General features: G+C 38.4%; 1 protein-coding gene across 1 annotated transcript; it reads right to left on the bottom strand.

Annotated features, from left to right (window-relative positions):
• Positions 1–498: 498 nt before the first annotated feature.
• Positions 499–20,780, bottom strand: LOC106720596 (tubby-related protein 4). The gene is made up of 15 exons (XM_045679052.1): positions 20,583–20,780; positions 11,934–12,098; positions 11,464–11,646; positions 10,023–10,196; positions 9,162–9,423; positions 6,309–6,409; positions 5,935–6,159; positions 5,454–5,664; positions 5,135–5,314; positions 4,816–4,937; positions 3,036–4,749; positions 1,927–2,152; positions 1,562–1,712; positions 1,069–1,296; positions 499–669 (listed from the first exon to the last, which is right to left on the bottom strand). The coding sequence occupies exons 1-15, from the start codon at positions 20,676–20,678 to the stop codon at positions 553–555; spliced, it is 4,155 nt and encodes a 1,384-aa protein (XP_045535008.1). The 5' UTR covers positions 20,679–20,780; the 3' UTR covers positions 499–552.
• Positions 20,781–22,730: the final 1,950 nt, after the last annotated feature.

Here is a 22,730-nt window from a genome sequence, read left to right as displayed (position 1 = left end):
CTTAATATATTTTGTATGTTTTTACTCCGATGTATTCAATTGAATATACAAAGCTACCTATCTAAAGTTTGTGTAAAAATACTTGGATGGGTGGTCGCCGTTGACACGACTATAAAGCATATTCCAGAAATGTATTACATCTGTTATTTATTATTATTAATACTTTTTACTATAAACTTCTGCGGCCCAACTATTATTATTTTTAATGACTAGTTTTATAGCATGTGAAGTTTATGCAGCAGACTTATATATGCGATGTAGTGCTAGGCTTGATTATGTATTTTTTATTTGTATTCAAGACAAATTGGGCCGGCAAGATGTTGTTATTAGCTATACTACTCATGGTGTCTTAAGACCCCTTTTCCACTAACGCGACTAACCGCGCCACCACTTTTTATAGGACTGTAATTCCACTGCTGGAATAATTGAATTAAAATGACAGTGGAATCTCACAATAAGTAATGTAAGACCTATTTCCACTGTTGCGGTAGTCGCCCGGCTAACTGATCAGTGGAAAAGGGGTCTTAAGCTGTATTACGGCTATACGGTAGTCTACTTGAGGCGCTGGGTGACGTTGGCTAGCGCGACTGCGAACGCCTGCAGCGCAGAGAATGGGTACTGGAAGTCCAGGGTGTACGCGTTGCCATCGATGCGACCGAACTGCATCACCTGTCATGTTGTTATGATTGTTATCAACGCATATGTGATAAATCTTACTGATATTATAAACTAGCTGTCGCCCGCGACTGTCTGCGCGAAATTTAAAAAAAAAATAGGTTGATGTATCTTAGAAACTATCTCTAGAACGGCTCAATGGACCTTGATGAAATTTGGCATAGATATGGAACATGATGAAGAACAAGAACACATAGGCTATTTATTCATTATCATTGATAATGATTATTCATTTTAGTTATGCCTATAAATTAAATATGACGTGACGCAGATCTGAAATGATGTTTGCCTAAACGACGAACTAATAAAAAGACGAATAGAAATTTGAAACTTATAAATGCGTCGGAGGTAACGTAGATGATTACGATTGAGGTAATATTATGGATATGTTACCTGTTTCCCGTGGTACTCGATCTGAAAGTTCTTGGCGGATTCCTGCGTGACGCGGCCGCCGAAATCGAGCTGGTACACCTGACTGTTCTCGTTCCACATGGGCGCCTTGTTGTGCATCAGCAGCTGTCGGCGCGCCTGCCCGCCCGCCGTACCCCCACCTGCGCCCGCACTCCCGCCAACACCAGGCCCGCCCACAGCGCCCGACGGCACGCCTCCCGCGCGCTTCAGCTGGATAGTTATTTTAAATTTTTGCACACAAGTAAAAAACTAAAAACTTGTCTTGGATGCATTTTGGTAGAATGATAAAAATATGAATAACATTTAGGAGTATTCTCCAAAATTATAGCATGGGTTCAATCCTTTATCTCAATTCCCCTTTATATTTTGGTCGATATTAGAAGACAACGAGATGATGACAATGATTTTAGTATACGCAGGGCCGCAGTAGTATGTTTATAATGTCGGAATGTCGGAAATGCGTTGATGCGTGTACCTTGTTTCTGAGCTGCGCCTTCTGGAAGCTCTCGAGGTCTCTATAATTCTTGCCGTTGACTTCGCTGTAGCCGTTGGAGAACTCGTCGTCCGAGCTCTCCGACGGCTTCTTGTTGCGCCGCCGGTTCAGCAGCGGAGAGTTCAGGAGTTGTCTGAAAATAGAATACAAAATGTTGTATACAACAAACAGCCTTACGATGTCTCATCATATGAAAGGTGTTCGGCATAACTACGCTGACCAGTCTTATAGAACGTTTTGGTTAGATAGTTATCCGTTCTGCGAACAAAGTGTAAAGCATATTGTCATTTTCGAATACCTTTGGATAATTTTAGTGAGCTAAGTTTCAACATATGAGATAAATTTACCGTATAGGCGAGGCCGAGGAGTACCGCGAGCGGCGCGTGCTGGCCGGGGAGGCGGGCGAGGCGGGGGAGGCGGCGGAGGCTGGTGCGGGCTGAGCGCGCGGTAGCCGCTGTGGGCGGGGCGATGCGGGTGCTGAGCTCACCTCGCGGGCACCTCCCCCGCCCCCGGCCCCGCGCGCACCCCGACCTCTAGCGGCCAGCAGCCGCAACGCCAATTGCTCTAGTGAACCTATCAAGAGGGAAATGTTAACAAATTCTTCCTGATGGAATATCGCGTAACCTCAGAGTGAAGCTGGCCCAGAAATATAATGTTAAATATTATATTAACAAGTAAGACAACGGTAAATTACCAGTAGATTTTACATGTGATTATGATATCATTATAAAGAAAGAATATGAAAAAGACGACAGTTTTTTGTTACAAGCCGCTTTAGATCCCATTGTCTTCACTTTGGAGTTACGAAATATAACAAATGTTTAAAAACTATGTACAGAAGAGAGATAAACGTTCTTTTAACAAATTCTTGACAAGTGTGAGTGCTGTGTTCGTTTATTAACAAAATAAGAATTTAACAAAATGCATTTTATAACATCATGCATAATGCATTTAATGTAACTTGTTTTTACTGCAAAAATGCAAGTGTATACACGCATTTGAGCGCACAAACTGGCGCCAGTACTTGGTCAAGCGGTGTAAAAGTTCCAGGGGTTCCTGTACTATTTTGCAATAGTGCATTCGACGTGCATTCGTTTAATTTTAATCTAATTTTAAGCTTCGAGCAACTTAATTTTGATATGTTTTTGCTTCAACTTTATTTACAGATTACGAAGAATGCTTTTACCATGCCAAATCTTCCAAAACTACCGAGAGACCGTCCAGTTATAATTTTGGGTCTGAGAAAGTAGTCAAGCTCACACAAACTAGTTAAGCTTCTCAAAATACTGTTAATTTATCTGAGAAATTGTTTGTCGATCTATTCATGCGTGGCCAAGCTCGGGTTTAGTGAAGAAAGACGCGTCTACCAAAACTGTCGAATAGAAACTCGTGGACCTCACCGGTGGAAGTATCTCGTAGGGGGCGGCGGGTGGAAAGCATCTACTAATGTACTAACTATAATACTTGCTGTAGTCGGAGTCGCTGTCGGTGGCGAGGACAGGTACCGGCGGGGGCGCGGGCGGGAGCGGGGCAGTGGCACGCGTGCTGCACGCCACGCACACGTAGGTAGCGGCGTCCACGTCGCGCCGGTCGTACGGCGACACGAGGCGGCAGCGCGTGCACACCGGGTAGTCGCGCCGCGTGCGCCGCCCCCTGCCCCCGGCCCCGCCCTCCTCCGTGCTCGTCCCGCTGTTGTCCTCCCCCGTGCTGGTGCAGCGGCTGCTCGATTGTGCCGACGCCGCCTCGCTCCTCTGGTTGCTGTCGGCCCGCGACTGCCGCTTGCACTTCTCCACTGTTATCGATAGCTCGCCCGAATCGAGACTGCGAGATTTCCCACATTTTTTTAAGCTGGGCGTTTTACTTTCTATTTGCTTGATGTCGTTCGTCCGGAAGTGTCGCTTCGCTCTCCTTTGGCGTTTGTTGTTCACCAGGACCAATCTCCGGGGCTGCTCGCCGCGCAAAGTGGTAAGGCTGTGGGCGCGCAGCACTTGAGGGTCGACGAGATCCAGGTAGCCTACGCTGCAGCTGCGCGTCATAGTGTCGTATACGGGCAAACTGGCGCACACCGGGCTGATGGGCACCACCGTCGTCGTCCTCTGCACCCTCATCTCCCGAGGTCTATCGCTCAAATTGTTTATCGTGGTTTCTATGGGAGTTTCCTCGTCGATGAATTTCAAATCTTCACCCTTTTGAAGATTTTTTATATTATCCGCGCGCCGCGTCATGGCGTCCGGGTGCACCTCGTGCTCGAAGTTTTTGTTACACAAAGATTTCAGTATTCTAGTATTAACTTCGAATGACGCCGATTCGCCCCTGTTGCAAATGTTTTTGCGTAACTTTGAGAGACAGTTGTCCGAAACGTGGTTATCGCATTTTTTAATTGTAACTTGCCTACTCGGTTCTACGCTAAGGTTTAAATTGAACGATTGTTGTTCGATGTTTGGTATATTATTTTTTAGAGTTACGTTGTCGCCACGAACACTGTAGTCCGCCCGGCCGCCGCAGAAGTCTCCGCGACCTCCACAAGTTACCGTTTGCGGGGAAGGTCTTTCGAAAATGATGTCTGTCGGGGCGACAGCATTCTTCGGGGACTGTAGGGTAGGAACCGAGCTCTCGCACCTGAGCGGGGAGATGGCGTGCCGGTTGGGGACCCCCGCCGCGTTGTTCACTCGCCGCTCGGTCGGCGCCGGCGCCGGGTGCCGCACGGGCGTCGAGTACACGCTCTCCGACACGTTGACGGAATCATTCGTATCTATGTATGGGAATTCGTCGTATGATTCCGCTCGCGCTATAGACGGGTTCGAGTTATTGTTATTACTGGAATAGGTTTCATTTTGAGACATAACATTATTTGAATTATTAATTCGTTCGTTGATAGTTAATTTACGCCTAATGTTATTATTTGTATGCGAAGGCGAACTCGAGTCATTTGACTGGAATACCTCTTCCTCGTCTTCGGAAAATATGTTTGGGTTAAAATTCGGATCGGGATCTACGGGATAGTCGTCCCGCAATTCTGTTATCATTAACGTCATTTGTCTCGGTTGCAAATGGAGCAAAGAAGTTTTGTAAGTGACTTGACCTAAGTTTGCAGGAACATTTTTAGCCAGCCCGTGCATTTTAAATTTGGTGCCCCAAATATTCGATGTGACTTCAACTAAACGAACATCCTGAAAGTATTATAACAAATGAGAACACAAAGAAATTTCAGACAGCAAACAAAGAATGTAGCTTACCTCAGGCAAGGAGTCAATGTATGCGAGCTCGTCAGGCGGGTCGTCCTTTTCTCCAGATTTCCTAGCCTTGCGCCTTTCTCGAGCGCGTCTACGTCGTTGTAGTCTGGGAGATCCTGTACAACCTACAGAACATTAGGATATAAGAATTTTGTTACATTATTTACAGCAAAATTTTTAGGCATTTTTTGGCATTGTGACGTTTCCATCAAAAAGTTGATTAGTGTCTTAGATAATGATACTAACATTTGTACGTCTTGATCCGAATAATCATTTGTTATTGTTTACTTAAGCATATACATAAGTTTGGTGTTAGACTGACCGTCTTCTCTCTCGCTGTCGGAGGAGCAGGAGGAGAGGTGCGCGGGCGGGGGGCGAGAGCGGGGTGTGGGGGGCGCGTGGCGAGGCGTGCGGGGCGCGGGGGAGCCGCCCGCCAGCCCCGCGCCGCTGCTGCTGCTGCTGCTGCTGCTGCTCACCACGCCCGCAGTCACATCTGTGCACACTGCGCAAAACACTTCGTAATTTATAAAAAATTAACCACTGTAATTGTTACTTAAATTAGAGACAACTAAATTTAAAGGTGACCCTAGAAAAATGAGACTTTGAAAATGTTTGTATGTAAGTTTGTGACGTGATGATACCTTCAGCCTGTGGATCGAATATGACGAACTCGGGTCGTATCTTGCTGGTGCGGCGTCCTTTGAGCAGTGGCACGAGGCCGCCGAGGTGCTCCAAGTAGAGTGTGTATGCTCCCGCCTCCTCGTCGTCGTGTCGCAGCATAGTGCAGTGCAGCCTCCCGCCCGGCGGTCGTGATACAAACCGCCGTAACTCGCTCACCTCCGGTACATTGCACTGATACATTCAAATATATACTTAGCAAATTAATGTTTAATTATATGACAGTGGCATGCTAGTTACTGCTGCAGCTGTCACCAGCTGTTACTGCAGTAAAGCATAGAAGCAGAAATGTGTAGAGTTTGGAGAAAAAGAGTCGTAGAGGTGTGTCTCATGGCCAGGCCCTCCTATATAGGTTTGATATGAAATTCCGCATATTATTCTATCATTAGAGCTTCACGATTTAAACGTCACCTATGTGAAAATTAAAGTATTAGATAGATATACCCTTATGGTGTGTGCGAAGAGGCTGGCGAGGGCGGGCTGGAGGCGGGGCGGGAGGGGCAGTGCAGCGGCGAGACGCGCGTGTCGCAGCGACTGCGCAGCCCGCACGCGCGCTAGCAGCTGCAGTGGCGCCACAGCACGCCACACGCGCGCCGTGCACACCGCGCCGCCCACGCCCACGAACAGCCGCCTCGCCGCGTGGCCCCATGTCAGCGCACTCACGCGGGCCTGCAAACAAATTATTTAAACGTCTGTGACACATTTCACGATATCTTTAAATACCCCTGAAGGTCGTAAGCGAATAAAGCAAATCTGCAGATCAAGTCATAAGTCACAAATTGCTGATACAAATTGTAACTTAGATAGATAAAATATACCTGTGTGTATGGTATCGGGACAGTGTATATGAGCGCCCCGGTGTCCGAGTAGAACTTGACCACATTTTTGAACGGAGGCTCATCTGCAGGCTCGTTTGACTCTGAATACATACAAAAAGGAATTTCACACGGATTGTTATTAAAAAATGTTTTTTGAAGAACATTTTCAAAAGAATAAATTATTGTAAAAATCTACAAAGCAATAAAACATTTTGGCACGTTGACAGACTTTATGGTCCTTGGGAGGGAAGACACAGTATGATTGTTTTTATAAAAAACAAATCCTAGACATGAATTAAATGATATTAATATCCTTTCACTTAACTGTAAATAAAAAGTATTGTCATTAAATAATTTAATCTATACGACTTAAAGAAACATGCAAACTGCGTTGTCATCTTTATTAAAGTGTCCCGCCTCGTGCCTTTTATGCGTAGCTACACAAAGATTATGAAAAAAGTCTCGTTTATTGTCCAATATGTACTAGCGGACATTGTATAAAGCCGCGTTCACATTTGCCTGACGTGTTGTGTCGTGATGCGTCAGAAAGGTATCGGTCTCATACAATTAATATGGTTGCGTGCACACTTCTCTGACGCAGTGTGTCGTGATGGCTTGTGTCGTGTCGCGTCAGTAGCGATCCCGGTCCGCGTCAGTTGGGTGAGGTGCGGGGGACGGCGCAGCGACACGACACAGCGGGTCGGACTAGTGTGCACGCGCACGTGTCGTGTTGTGACGCGTCAGAAGGTATGGACGACGAGCTGATCGAGTACGTACGACAATATAAAGCGATTTATGATACAAAATGTAAACAATATAAGGATCAATCTATTAAAACTAAACTATCTTTTTGTATTTACTGGATGTATCCAATATCTTCTTCTCTTTTTTTGTTTTATTAGAAGTGGTGCCAGTGCCAATAACTGCATATCTTCTTCATAATCTGAATTCGAATCGGATGATTCATGAAAAAACATTGCGAATGTGTAAACTCTCCGAGAGCTATAACGGAACTGATTAAAAATGCGTCATAACGCGTCACATAGATGTGAACAGTAGCCATCACGACACAAAGCATCACGACACGACACGTCAGGCAAATGTGAATGCGGCTTTAGCCATCGTAAAGTTGCGATGCTCTCGCTGCTGAGACATAAAACGTGTACGTCAAATTTACGAGCCCGTGAGCCATGATCGTAAAGCCGCGTTCACATTTGCCTGACGTGTTGTGTCGTGATGCGTCAGAAAGGTATCGGTCTCATACAATTAATATGGTTGCGTGCACACTTCTCTGACGCAGTGTGTCGTGATGGCTTGTGTCGTGTCGCGTCAGTAGCGATCCCGGTCCGCGTCAGTTGGGTGAGGTGAGGGGGACGGCGCAGCGACACGACACAGCGGGTCGGACTAGTGTGCACGCGCACGTGTCGTGTTGTGACGCGTCAGAAGGTATGGACGACGAGCTGATCGAGTACGTACGACAATATAAAGCGATTTATGATACAAAATGTAAACAATATAAGGATCAATCTATTAAAACTAAACTATCTTTTTGTATTTACTGGATGTATCCAATATCTTCTTCTCTTTTTTTGTTTTATTAGAAGTGTTGCCAGTGCCAATAACTGCATATCTTCTTCATAATCTGAATCCGAATCGGATGATTCATGAAAAAACATTGCGAATGTGTAAACTCTCCGAGAGCTATAACGGAACTGATTAAAAATGCGTCATAACGCGTCACATAGATGTGAACAGTAGCCATCACGACAGAAAGCATCACGACACGACACGTCAGGCAAATGTGAATGCGGCTTTAATCTTTCCTACAGATTGAAAAAAACCTACTCGCCCAGTCCGCTCCTGTCGTTTATAGGGTTGTTAATTATAGTTTCCAGAAATAGCTTTTTTGTGGGTTTACGAATGTATGTTTAATTACATCTAAACACATTTCTTTTGTTTAAATACACAATTTATCTGATAGGCACTGTAATTTTTGGTTTTTAGTATGTTCCTTAGTAAGCAATATGACAAAGGGTGAAATAACCGCTATGCATTATTTTATTATTTTTATACTACAAGTTATATAAAATCAAATATCATTACTGATGATATTTGAACTTGTTTTAACGAAATACATAAACGTAATCATTATTATTATTATTTACTTAAAAATAATATCAAACGTGGAAAACGGGATTTAAGACTTCTTTTGCACAATCCTGCCAGTGTTGGACCTTTCATTTATCAAAAATATTTCTCCACGTATACATTATTCATACGGTATCCCGACGGAGTTGAAGAAATCATAGATGTGATGCGAACTTAAGATTTTATCGAACCGTAATATTTTACCCTTCAATGGCAAATACTCGGGAGTTTTTCGCAAGAAGTATTATAAAAGATTTGAGAATTCGTAGAGTTTTTATATGCAGTTATGTTTTGACTTAATTTGTTTTTAAGCCAAACAAGTGGTAAAAAAATGGGTAAATTAATATCTCCCGTAATATAAAGATCTTTTATAAACATTAAATAACGCAAGATTAATCACAGGTACTTTGAGATCAGGTACTTTAATTATATTATAAATTTTCTCAGAAGCTTTAATAAGTTACAAGAAAACATTTTGAATATCGTTAATAATTAGCCAATTAATTAACTTAAAACAATGAATAAACAAGAGACCTTTGATTTAATATCAATAATAATATTTAATGTTTGGTAAAATGTTTCTGTTACCATATAAATGCATACTATGACATAATGAATAGATTTTTTTACTTTATAAGAATGCATTTTTGGTTCACACAGATTTCTGGCTAAAGTTCCAGACACGATTACATAAATATATTTCACCTGCGTTCAACGTTCCCGCTACTGCGAGCAATTCCCGCGAGTTGGCCCACTCCATGGCCAGCGTGTTGCCCCTGAGGCCAGTGGCCACGCGCACGGGGCTGACGTCATCGTGGCCATGCAGCAGCACTATCTCGCCGTTGCCCAGCGCGACGGCCAGCACATGGCCACCACTGCTCTCGCCTCCCTCCTCGCCTTCCTCCATCTTGAACTTCTCGCACGACCACGCCATCGATGTTATTCCACCTTCAGCTACCAGTTGGACCTGGTGACAAAGACTGATTATAATACTCGTTCTAGATAATAACGACGTGTATAGATGAAATAAATCATCATCATCAGCTCACTATACGTCCCCACCGAGGGGCTCGGAGCCTACCCCAAGTTAGAGGTGACTAGGCCATAGTCAACCACGCTGGCCAAGTGCGGGTTGGTTGACTTCACACATATCATTGAATTTCTTCTTAGATATGTGCAGGTTGCAAGACGATGTTTTCCTTCACCGTAAGGACGTCGGATAAATGTACATATGTAAATCGGAAATCGAAAAACACATTGGTACATGGCGGGATTCGAACCCAGGACCTGCAGATTGCAAGTCTTAAGTGCTTAACCCCTGAGCCACCGACGCTCTATGATGAAATAAATGCTATCGAAAAAAATAATGAGTCAATTTCGGCTTGCAAAATGTGAACTTACTCATTTTTAAGTTCTTTCAAGCTGTTACTCTGAGATTTCTCTAATTAAACCAACATTAAACCAATTTTTAGTAACCATTAAACGGCCTTAACTATTAAAGGTAGACATATACCTCTGTCCCATAAGTAAAGTAACTTGAATAATTTCCTCTATAGTTTTCCTAACCTGTGAGACCATAGCGCCGTGCACGTCCATGACGACGAGCTGAGCGGAGGCGGTGCCGAGGTACACCTGGCCGTCGTCAGGTGTCCAGCAGCCGCACGTGATCCTTGCGTCCAACGACAGCATCGACGACCAGTAACGCTGACCCGCAACCGAACCCACTAACACGAAGCCATCCTAAGAAAATGAAAAGGAATAACTTAATTAAACAAGCAGCGTTTAGATCAGGATAAACTAGTTAAAACTACAATAACCTATTTAAAGAAATGAAACTTGCAAAAGGATTTTTAATTCATTTTTCGGTTTGTAGGAACATTTCGTTTATTTACGCAATTAATCGGCATTGTTTTATGGATGGAATATGTATGGAGTTAATGATCGGAATTATGTTTATCTAGAGTACATACGTATAAAATAAATCTAAATCAGTGTAAACCGTCCCAAATAATAAAAGTTTACGTAACGTTGCCCTTAGCAAGTTCACCTGAGCATATTTGATGAGTACGTTTTCAACGGTATCAAATAACGTCGACGGGCGGGTTCGCAGGAAGCCTTTTAGCAAATTGCAGACATGTTTTCGTCGGCTTGTCCTTTCGCCCCTTTATGTCACGTGGCTCAGACTACGTACAGTTTGCGTCACTAGTATTCCCGGAATAACTTGCTCGTATTTAAACATTTTCATTTCAGCTTTTAGTTGATAAATATATTTTGTAGATTCTCCATTGCGGCGATAGCATAATCAATGTACATAACTTAAATTACAATTTTGAACAATAACACAATTAATAATAAGTTGATTAAACTTTCATGCAAACGACAACGTCAATTAAGGAATAACACAAAGGTTAGCCTGGAATAATAATAATCCAACAAACTTGATAACTGTCTAAAGAGACATTTATTAGCCACGTTTCAATACGAAAACAAAGGAACAATTTGATTATTATGAAATGTAAGATAAGATAAACAATTTCATAATTATAATACCGACCCCCCGGCGCGGTGTCAAGAAGGGTACTCAGTAGTCCTTGGAGCTGCTGTTTTTCCATCTATTTTATTCCTGTTATCCCTGTCACTTGAATTAATAGAATGTGTTTTTTTTCATATACAACATGTCTATTACACGCTTAGACCCTGGTTCTGTAAGGCCATCTAATTTTACCGGGCAAGTAATTTCTTGTTAATCGTTGTTCAACATTTTTGGGGTTGCTAGAATGCCTGCTTTAACTGACTCCAAAGAGGAAGAGGATTTTATTTCATCTATATATTTTTTCTAAAATTCATTGATATACATGGCCAGTAACATTGACATAAGGGTTAATTCAATTAAAGTTTAAGAAAGAATGAGGCAATGCAGATCTTAGTCATATAAATACAAATATGACTACGCTGATATTTTTTAATCGCTTTAATTATTATTTAAATAAGCGAAATACAAACTTACCTGGTAACAAATAAGAGCCATTCTACCATCATGAGACCAGGAAAAGTGAGTAACAGGTGTGCTCCTGTCGTTTATCAACTCTATGCTCCAGCGACCCTCGTACTTGATCCATACGAAGATCACACCTGAACTGTCGCACGATGCCAACTTCTGGTATGGCTCGTTCCATTTCACCAGGATTACCTTGAAGATAATGTATGCTAAAGAACAAAGTCACTTCGAACAACAACTACAATCCCGTTTATGAATAATTAATACAATAGACTGCGGATAAGCACTTAGAATATTTGGAGCTGCACAATATCTATCAGTTTAAATCAATATGAAACGTTTTACCGTCTACCCTCACCTTTAATTCAGTATCGTCGAATCAAGATTTACCTTTTTCTAAATTCTAAAAGTAATGTAAATGATTCATACAATGTCAGAGGTAAGATTTGTTGTTCTTGTCATTTTTTTGGTATACTCACATCAGATCTATGTCCGCGTAGGTTATAGTTGGTACGCAAGGGCAATTCGTGCGGCCGTCTCGCGTGTGAAGATGTGAAAGTCACGCCGACCACTCCACGCACGTTGCCCGTCGCCAACCAACCCTCTTGGTAGTAATTGTTGCGGTTCAACTTCCATCCTTCCTCCTATAGCAAAAGGCTCAAATTACCTTAACGATTAAGGTGCTACGAACCACTTGGAATGCGAAGTCGATCCCCAACTCGTTAAGTCGAGTTTCGTCTATGGTTGAAGTTAAGGAAAAACTTTGTGTGAAATCGTATAATATCTTTTGTTTTTTTTTTTTCATTTGACACTGTACAGTACAGCTATATATTTGTAGTGTTTTTAAATAATATCGAGTAATGTTTAATTTATTTCAGTATCTTTACGCGATAAGAATAGAAAAAGAAACAAATGAGGTTTTAAAAAATGTGTTATTTTACTTTTTTTAATAACCAGTTTTTGCCTAGTACTAAATTTAATTAAATAACTTACTTCAAGAAATTTCAGGACGAAATTGTGACTACGGGCCCTGATAATTCTGACTGATTTGACGTTAACTTGGAAAAATATGCGACAAACTATAAATAACAATAACGTGAGCTATGAATCTTTCTTTAAACCTAAAACAACTTGAGGTTGTGTAACGTACTGAGAGCCACCCTGAACCCCTTTAAGAGTAACTAAGCTCGAGGGCTCCGCCGAGAACCTCGGGTCGTGCCGTTACTTCGTTTATTATGAGATTAGACAAACAATCCAGTAGATTGTGTAGGTCTACAATTCTACGTTATGGTTCTACGAGTACGTAGACTTCGATGAAACAAAATAAACATGAGTATACTGGCCGATATCAATATTCGACTGTGAAGCATTTTTGGTTCCAATTTAATCAATTGTATTGTTTCGATGGTGATCATTTTATAACTCCATTTAAAAAAAATTCGTATCATTATTATAAACTAGCTTTTACCCGCGACTCCGTCCGCGCGGAATAAAAAATAGAAAACGGGGTAAAAATTATCCTATGCCCGTCTCCTAGTTCTAAGCTACCTGCCCACCAATTTTCAGTCAAATCGATTCAGCCGTTCTTGAGTTATAAATAGTGTAACTAACACGACTTTCTTTTATATATATACTAGCTTTTACCCGCGACTCCGTCCGCGCGGAATAAAAAAAAATAGAAAACGGGGTAAAAATTATCCTATGTCCGTTTCCTGGTTCTAAGCTACCTGCCCACCAATTTTCAGTCAAATCGATTCAGCCGTTCTTGAGTTATAGTGTAACTAACACGACTTTCTTTTATATACTTATATATAGATTTTGGCCGTTAACACACATTACAAATTCAAAGAATAAAATATCCCACATTAATTATTAAATATTGTATGTAAGAAAAAAAATTTTTCTGGTTGTATGAAAGAGAAACAGTAGAAAAATATTCCATTGAAAGATGTTACGATGCTCAATTTCCCTAATTTGATGCTTGAGAGCCTTTAAGCGTTTGCGGCCCAATATAAAACTGATGCGGCCCGGATTGATTGGCATACTCCAGGAATCGCAAATATTATCCTGGACTATGATATTAAAACTGACATTTAATATTTTACTTAAATATCGCCTAGAACTTATACACTTTAAACGCCTAAAGATATTATTGATAAAATTACACAGACACAGAGTTGTGAAATTATAAGTCTCAGAATAATTTGTAAAAATATACATTTTTTAAATAATATATTTATAACTAGTGGTCGCCCGCGACATCGTGAGCGCGAAATTTAAAAAAGTATAACATGCCCAGGTGCAGTTATCTTCCCGTCCAAGACCCGTCAAAATCGATCTAGCCGTTCCGGAGATTACCGGGAACGAACACTGCTTGCCAGACAGGCAGCCAGTAAAAAAACGAAAACGGGGAAATTTTTATTTTTCATTACATACTACATACACTCCAATTTTATTAATATGTAATGGTGTGAGTTATAAACAACTAGCTGTCGCCCGTGACTACGTCCGCGCGGAATTAAAAAAAACATAATAAGTATGTGTTCTTTCAGACTATTATCTACATCTATGCCAAATTTTATCAAGATCTGTTAAGCCGTTCTGGAGATACTTTCAAACAAACATCCATCCATCCAAACATTCGCATTTATAATATCAGTAAAATATATGATACATGAAATAACCATCCCATAAAATATTATAATATAGGTTGACAAGGGTCGGTTTACTGGCAACATGGGTCAAGTAAATTTGTGTAGAAACAACTTATTTCACTCAGGCGTTACGAAACGGGCAGTAACCAGTGGCCATTGTGTCCGGAAACAAACAATGGAGATTGCAATTTAGGATAGCGGAGTTATTTGCGAAGATGCACATTGTGTTTTCTTCTTTCCTGAAATTACTACTTTTTATCCTTGCTGATTAAAATCGCTTTTATTAAGGTAACAAAATGAATCTGGGCAATGAAATTATCAAATCACCTAATGGTTACTATAACTTTATTGTGTCACGGAGACATTATTTGATTAAAACATGCTGAGGTAATAAGTATGTGAAATGAACAAGTTCTTTTAAGTCATATTAACTCTAGTAATTATATCGTAAATATACTAAATTGACTCAATGAAAACAGCGCAATTTAATTTGCATAGATTAAAAAATCTCAGTTCAGTATAACTCGCAATAAGGGACGATATGAAAGGCAGGTAATGTAACATGTCATCAAAAAGGAGTGGCATACGGACCGGAGATGGAAGTTGCATTTGCCAATTAGCAGGATATTACCGATGCAGGCTCTTCCATTAACCCCTTTATCGAGTCAATTAAGAGCGACGCCGCATACTCAGGGGAACTTCGGAAATACGATCTATATTGGTATTTTTAAACATTGATTAAATCGATCGTGTCAAAAATAAATTGAAATTTCTAATTGATTATCTGTATCTAAAGAGAATCACAAATCTTTATAATTCATGCAAAAGTTTTCTTTTACATTTCTTTGGATGATACTTTACTTTGATGTTTAAGATAATGGATAAGCATTAATTTTAATTTTATGTGCTACTCCTTGAATGTTTTATTTTATTGCCTTCACTTTAATTGCTTAGTAATTAATTTGTAGATCAAGCAGCCCGTAATAAGACTAAATGAATAGCTAGGCTATAGACTGTCATGTTTGTTTTTGTTTAATTATTATGTTTAGTTAATTTTTAGTAGGAAAATACAATCTTCTTCATATATGTCTTAGCAGATGTTACATATGATAAGTTTATTTTAAAAGGGTGTAATAGTATTTTAAGAGGGTGTAGCAAGTTAAGTGATATGTACATGTTTAAAGGGACAATTGACTGTTATTTTCTCTTTAAAAAAAATTATAAAAACGACAGTTATGCTACTTCAAATTGTATCAAATAAAACGTGACACGATCGCTATAGAAAACCGTTAGCTGTTTTAAAATTTATAAGATAAACCTTTCAACAAAATAAATAACGAATAACTAAACGTATGGTGGGAAAATCGAGCTCGGGCACGGTGCCCCAGGTTGTTTAGCGACAAAGCACTCATTGTCAACGTTCGACTGAATTAACAAAATGAATCCAGTTAAGTAATAGCTTTAAAAACGCTTTTATAAACTACACTTAGCAACAGTAATCTCCGTAAGGCTGAATTAAAAACATTAAGATAATGTAACACTAAGCCTTTATTAAGTGTAAAAGTAAACAAAATAAGCTGTTACATCGTTTTATATCAGCCGATGAAAAGATAATGACTATCATCTTTGTAGCACTTACAAAGCCTAAAGTTATGTAATACCTGTGTTCAGCGTAATATCATTTTACCGGGACTTTTTTTTCTTCTTTAATAGATAATGAAAAGGACGAATGAAATTAAATCCAATTAATTATGTTATTAATTAAAAAAATCCATTTATTTATTACTTTATTTTAGTTTAAGAATATTATTACAATTAAAATTGATGGAAGAATTGAATTGATGATTAATTACTAACTGTCGCCCGCGACTCCGTCTGAGTGGAATCAAAAAAGAAACGTAATAAGTAGACTATGTATTCTTCCAGAATATGTTCTACATCTGTGCCAAATTTCATCAAGATTTGTTGAGCCGTTCAGGAGATACAAACATTCATACATACATCTAACCTTTGGCATTTAATAATATTATATTAGTAAGGTAAAATCTGAATCACTGATAAAACGATTTTAAGACTCATTTAAATAATATGACATGTTCTTGAAAGAGACACTGCATTTAAACTTTTTTTGCGAAGTAACATTGGATTGAAATAAACCTCAGGTAGCTTTTGTACATGACATTTGAATAATGATTTAATGTATGTGTTAAATAGTGTGCTATTACGGAGAGTTTCAACCATCGTAACGCTCGTGTCACATCTTGTCGTCTCCCTTATTAACGTTGAATACAGAGTTAACAATAGTCTACACGTGTGCAACGACAATTAAAATTTATAGTTACCTATATTGTTATAACAATCCGGCCTTGACTTTTATGAATGCTTATGTATTTCAAATAATTTCATGCCAGTTAAAATTTGCAAGCAACATGTTTTATAAAATTAACGACAATGATACGTTAAAATGACCGGAAATAACGACTTCAAAAACATTAAAATGTACTTTAAAATTATTGTCGTCAGTCTCATTATTTTTGTAAAAGAGATGACCAGTTTTTCAAAGAAAAAAAAAATTCAGTCGATTTGATAACCTCCTTCTTTTTGAAGTCAGCTAAAAAGGTTAGGTTTACAATGTTTAAGCATTAGAAATACCCATATTAACATTGAAGGTTAAAATTATATTTGTTATTTTTTAGTATAAGTTTGACTACAAAATTGCAGTACACAAGACGAGTAAAATAATGTTTTAATTGTAGTATTGAATCGAAAAAACCTTTATTATATATTCAGATTTAGATAACAGAATTCAGAACGAAAAGTAAAGTATACACTTTGTTAATCGCCAATCGAAACCTTTTCGAACAAGGATCAAAGCAACGAAACAGTAACCGGTCAAAGGTCATTATATCCATATTTGATTGTAGACCTCAAAGAGCTTAAGGTAATGGTTTCCAAAGATTTATCGTTAGTTTTGCGCCCCACATTAAGGTCAACATTTTTTTGTTCATAACAGCTATTGACGAGTAAAAGCAAAGACGTTACCTAAACTACGTAGACATGTCTTACTAATATTATAAATGCGAATGTTTAAATGGGTAGATGGATGGATGATTGAAGGTATCTCTAAAACGGCTCAACAGATCTCAATTATATTTGACATAGATGTAGAGCATATTGTGAAAGAACACAGGCTACTAATTTTTTTTTTTTTAAATCCGCGCGGACCGAGTCTCAGGCGACATCTGGAATATAAATATAGAGACATAAAAATGTCATAAATTGTGTTTACCGTAAGCCCGAGTTCTGAATTCGATTAATTGCAATATTAACTACTATCATTGTTAAACCTTAATAAAATGGCTTACATTTCACCTTGAAGTAGAAGGCCCTTTTTATTTAGTTTTGTGCCCGGGCAAGCAGCCAACGCAGGCAATCACTAAAGTTCTCGACTTATTTAAACCTTGGAAACATGGCTTAACGACTATAATGATATAAATAGTACAAATTCAAGTCAACTGGTACGAGATGTCTCTATATTTTAGTACAACTAGAATTTTAACCTTTTTAAATATTGAAAATGACTTTAAAATATGCAATCTATAAAAGAAAATCGTGTTAGTTACACTATTTATAACTCAAGAACGGCTGAATCGATTTGACTGAAAATTGGTGGGCAGGTTAGAACCAGGAAAAGGACATAGGATAATTTTTACCCCGTTTTCTATTTTTTTTTATTCCGCGCGGACGGAGTCGCGGGTAAAAGCTAGCTTATGATAAGACGCAACATCGTCTAAATTACTATAAATCAGATCATTCACCGTTAACTAAACTAATTATAAACTAAGCTGAGAACCATAAAACTAAGCTGTGCGAGCTAAACAAAAGTAAATCGGCTTAATCAACCTAAACATTTTTTTTAATTCTCCATTTTTCGCTATTTACGTAGAGTTGTTGATACATCAAATTTGTCCACTTAATTCGAACATGACAATAGCTTTAGGGCTTAACATATTTAGGATATATTACTTTCAGATACCTAAAAGCAATTGATGCTGTTTTTATCTTGTGTTAAACGTAGGAATTGGGTTGAAAATTGTAGGTAATACTATGGAAAGAGTTAATTTAAAGAACTTACGGAACAAAAGACTTTTAAGTTCACTAAATATAACGAAGTTGCGTACATTAGGCGGTAATTATATAAGGGCTCCCCGTTCCTTGATATACCTAGGGTGCCTGAGTTAGTCATCCAACAATAGGCATTCGTAAGTTACTTTGACGCTTTTTGATATGCACGTATATGTTAATTTCTAATTGGCAACTATAGCACATACTCAAGTAATTTAGAAAACTATAGGTACTATATGTTTTGATTTGTGTGGTGCGGTATTAAAAATAAAACATAATTAGTAGTCTATGAGTTCTTCCACGACTGTTTTCTACATCTGTGCTCTATTTCATCGAGATCCGTTGAACCGTTCCGAACAAACATCCATCCATCCATACATCCAAATTTTCGCATTCATAATATTGTCGTGTCGTGATAATTATCAGGTCATAACTAAATACTGAAACGTATGTGTTTTGTTTACTAATAAAATATTTTGTGTTCTACGACTTACCGTTGATATCTTAGACCAAAATCTATGTATAAAACAAATCGTCATCTCGATAATTATCTTTGACAAATCAGAGACAACAATATGTTTTAAACGGGGATTTTAGTCTTAAAAACCCATGATAAAACAAACAATTTTTTTTTATATATAACTTCAAACTTTCGTGGTTTTTACTAATATACTGTTCGTAAGAAACGGGATTCTTACCACGATTAGGCTGTTTGAATATCGGGAGCTCAAACAGCCTAAACGTTTTTTTTTCTCAATACCATTAGGCATTTTACTAAAACAAACAAACATTGATCTGATATCACGTAAACAGTCTTCTAAGATTGAGTTACGTCATTCTAAACATCAGTTTCAATTGACAAAACATTTATACTCGTACTGTTTAGGAACAGAGGATAAATCAAAGGATGTTGATTGTAAGTTCATGTTTTGTTTCGCCGTTTCCATCAACAGGCAAAGTATTGAATACTGATAAACCATGAGCTGCTAGATAATTAAAAAAAACATTGAGTACAATGGGATAATGAAAAAAAACAGAAAACAAAAATTGTAGTTCATCAACAGTAAATAAAAAACTAATCCCAAATACTACAGTTTTGTCATGCATATACCTCCGTATTTATATTTAATACATAGTTTTACTCATTTTATTTATTTTTTACTTAACTTTTTTTTCTACTATTCGTTGAACTTTAACAACTGGAAGTAACCTGCATTAATTTAAAAAACCTTTCGTACATTGAGTTTAAGTTTTGAAAATTGTTTATTTTCGTATTTAAGCAAATTGAAAATAGGTCAAGTGTCAAATCGACTTCAGATTTTTTTTTCTCCCAACCAAACCTAGAAATTGAATAGGAATGTCGTCAAATCGGTACAACGATAAAATGCAGGAAGGTTAATCGAATTGTTGACCTCAACTGTTAGGTCCCGACCTCAAGGGCTGTCGTGCTATCCGTCCTCAAATTCCCTTCCAAATTACTTTGACACTGTCAAATGGTTTTCAATATAAGCCGATGATAATGGAAATTTAATGCGCTCCGATTAGTGAGATAACAAAGCTATGAACTCACTAATAACCTATAATCTATTCCATATTTAATAAATAGACATAAGAATAAATTAGATTGGGAAATAACTGAGATGACCTCGTAATCTGGCGGCTAGATAACTTTATCCCAAAGGGGATGGTCCAATTTGATTCAGTTGATTTGATTTTCAAGTGTTTATTTTAAAATATAAACAGAATTTTTTTTGTACTTAATGCGATCGGATTCATAGAAGCTGTTAAAGATACCTCTGTGTCTCAGTATTAGTAATTAAGTGTAGGGTTCAAGTCTAAATTTCTTATATGGCCTATACTAAGATTTTTCGAATCTGTAAGCTATTAGCCATAAAAAGTTTTTAGTTAATATTTAAAAATGTATATATATATTTAAATATTTTGTAACTTAAGAATAATATTAAATTAGTATTCAGCCCGTACTTTTTTGAATACGTAACGAGGTAATAAAGTATACGGTTTAAAATATCTTCTGCAAACAAAACCATTTGCCGCGGCGCCTAATGAAGCTGAAAATATTGAGGTACATACTATGATGAAATATGTAACTTTTACATTAAAATATAGCACAATTTAAAAGGAATTTAATAACAATTACATCAAATACAATTAATTGGAAATCTAAATAAAAATCTAGTGGACTTAAAATGGTAAATCTGGGTTACTGTATTAATGTTATAATTAGATAAGTTTAATTATTGCCAAGTCATAAAGGATAGTTGACTAGCAAAACTAATAATGTAGAAGAGATAATATAGGTGGCATATAGCAACAATAGTTGGCACGTACCTCGGGCAACTCGTCGGGCACCTTTCCCATCCATGACAGCGACAGTATAGTACAATCGCATTTAGCGTTAACATTACGCTCGAAGTGAAGATGCATTTTGAAGTTATTTTCACACCTGTTCAACTTGAGACATTGCTATTGCACAGAATAAGAAATGAGTGTGACTCCTGGCTTCATTAATTTTGTATATTTTCCTGAGTCGATCAGTAAGCACATTTTCCGATATGTTGCATTAGAAACGCGACGGTGTCAGGTAGTGGCGTGTATGCGTGCCGAGCGGCCGAGGGGCGTTCGGTTGTCTTGACAGGGTGACAAGCAAGGCTCGGGCGCGCGCGGGGTGGCGGGACGTGCGGGGAGCGGGTATTGATTGTGCGCAGGGCTGCGGAGCGCACCCCGCGCCCTCTCACGTCGTTTTCCGCACGCCTGAAAACCAAACCCCTCGGACATCGCGCGGAGATGGCGCTAAGATTAGATTCAAACTGAATTTCTGTAACTGAATTTTGAAACAGTTTGAATACATTTAATACAAAACTAATTAAATGCAAGTTAAAAACTGACAAACTAGGTAACAATTTTACAAACATATTTAAATTTTTATATTAAGTCTACCCTTTAATTACTGTTGCACTACTTTTCCTGAGTGAACATAACGATTGTCCCAACTATCCACGCAGCACTAAACTTAATTAAAACGTACGAGAGCTTTTAAAACATATTTGTCCTGATAAAATAGTAGGGCAGACAGTCATTCTCAAAGTGTTCTCTTAATGTTTGAGTTCCCAAACTCGGCTTTTACTAACCTGCCATTTATATCTAAAGAAGGATAATGGAAGTCGTTATCCGGTATTTTGCACAACAATGGTTGAGAATTTCAATGGAGATGGCTATTGTCGTTACAACATTTCATCTCTCCTATTTCAAATGTTATATTAAAAACTTTAAGTACTTGTTATTATTCATAATTGTGATTACTTTCTTGTCAACTTTTCCGGTAATGATAAGCATATAAAGGCGTATTTCTATGTTTATCATCTTATTCTATACCTATCAATAAGATTGGAGTGTCCTTATGTAATATAATAAGGAAAAAATACATACTTCGTTCTTCTTGTCTGTCTGTCCGGAAGGCCGCGTTTGTTCCGGGTAATCTCCGGAACATCTTGACAGATTTCGATGGGACTTGGACGGGTTACTTTTTTTTCAATTCTGCGCTTATGGTCGTGGGCGACCATTTGTGAAACAATAAAAAGACGACAGCTCTTTTTCAAACAAGAATTGACTGTCGGCCGCGGTATAGAAGTTCAGACATCGGCCACAAAACAGCGTAAGCATTGATGTGGGCCATAAATCATAATTTTAATCGAACCTTATCGTTCGGCATTGATTTTGTAATATCCTATTCGTTAGCATAGAGAACGGAGCCATCTCGCCGCCTAACGACATTGAAGTGACAGTGCGTAATGTAATTTGATCGATTGATTCTGATGGAAAGATTAGAAAAAAACATATCAAAATATACCAAAGCTGTTTTATTGCCTTTATTTTGAGAAAATATTTAAGACATTCTACAATTTTTCTTTTATTCCATTCTTCAATAAAGTTTAAAAAAAGGTTGATTTTTGTTTGTACAGAATTCGATATAATGTGAAAATTAAAGCAAGTTATCCACGGAATGGTATATATGGTGAATAATGAGATATATACAATCAGGCACGATATATCAATACAAGAGCGTCGGTGGCTCAGGGGTTAAGCCCTTGACTTGCAATCTGCAGGTCCTGGGTTCGAATCCCGCCATGTACCAATGTGTTTTTCGATTTACATATGTCCATTTATCCGACGTTCTTACGGTGAAGGAAAACATCGTGATGCAACCTGCACATATCTGAGAAGAAATTCAATGATAAGTGTGAAGTCAATTCAATGGCCTAGTCACCTCTAACTTGGGATAGGCTCCGAGCCCCTCAGTAGGGACGTATAGTGAGCTGATGATGATACAATCAGGAAATGACATAATTGAAATAAAATACAATGCAAGGATATAATGATATTTTATTTGAAATAATGAAACTAACAAAATAAATTACATTCCATGATCGTAAAGTATACTATGTTAAATATCACAGACGACAGACATATTTAAAAATT

This window comes from Papilio machaon, chromosome 8 (assembly GCF_912999745.1).
Source record: "Papilio machaon chromosome 8, ilPapMach1.1, whole genome shotgun sequence".
Classification (NCBI taxonomy): Eukaryota; Metazoa; Arthropoda; class Insecta; order Lepidoptera; family Papilionidae; genus Papilio; species Papilio machaon.
This window is presented reverse-complemented; position numbering and strand designations above follow the sequence as displayed.

Excerpts from the sequence above, each read along its gene's own strand:
- LOC106720596 (XM_045679052.1), bottom strand. The coding sequence starts at position 20,678 with ATGCATCTTCACTTCGAGCGTAATGTTAACGCTAAATGCGATTGTACT. Across the intron at positions 9,424-10,022 it reads ACGGCGCTATGGTCTCACAG|GTCCAACTGGTAGCTGAAGG; the intron begins GTTAGGAAAACT and ends CTTTGTCACCAG. Across the intron at positions 6,160-6,308 it reads TCCCGATACCATACACACAG|GCCCGCGTGAGTGCGCTGAC; the intron begins GTATATTTTATC and ends ATTTGTTTGCAG.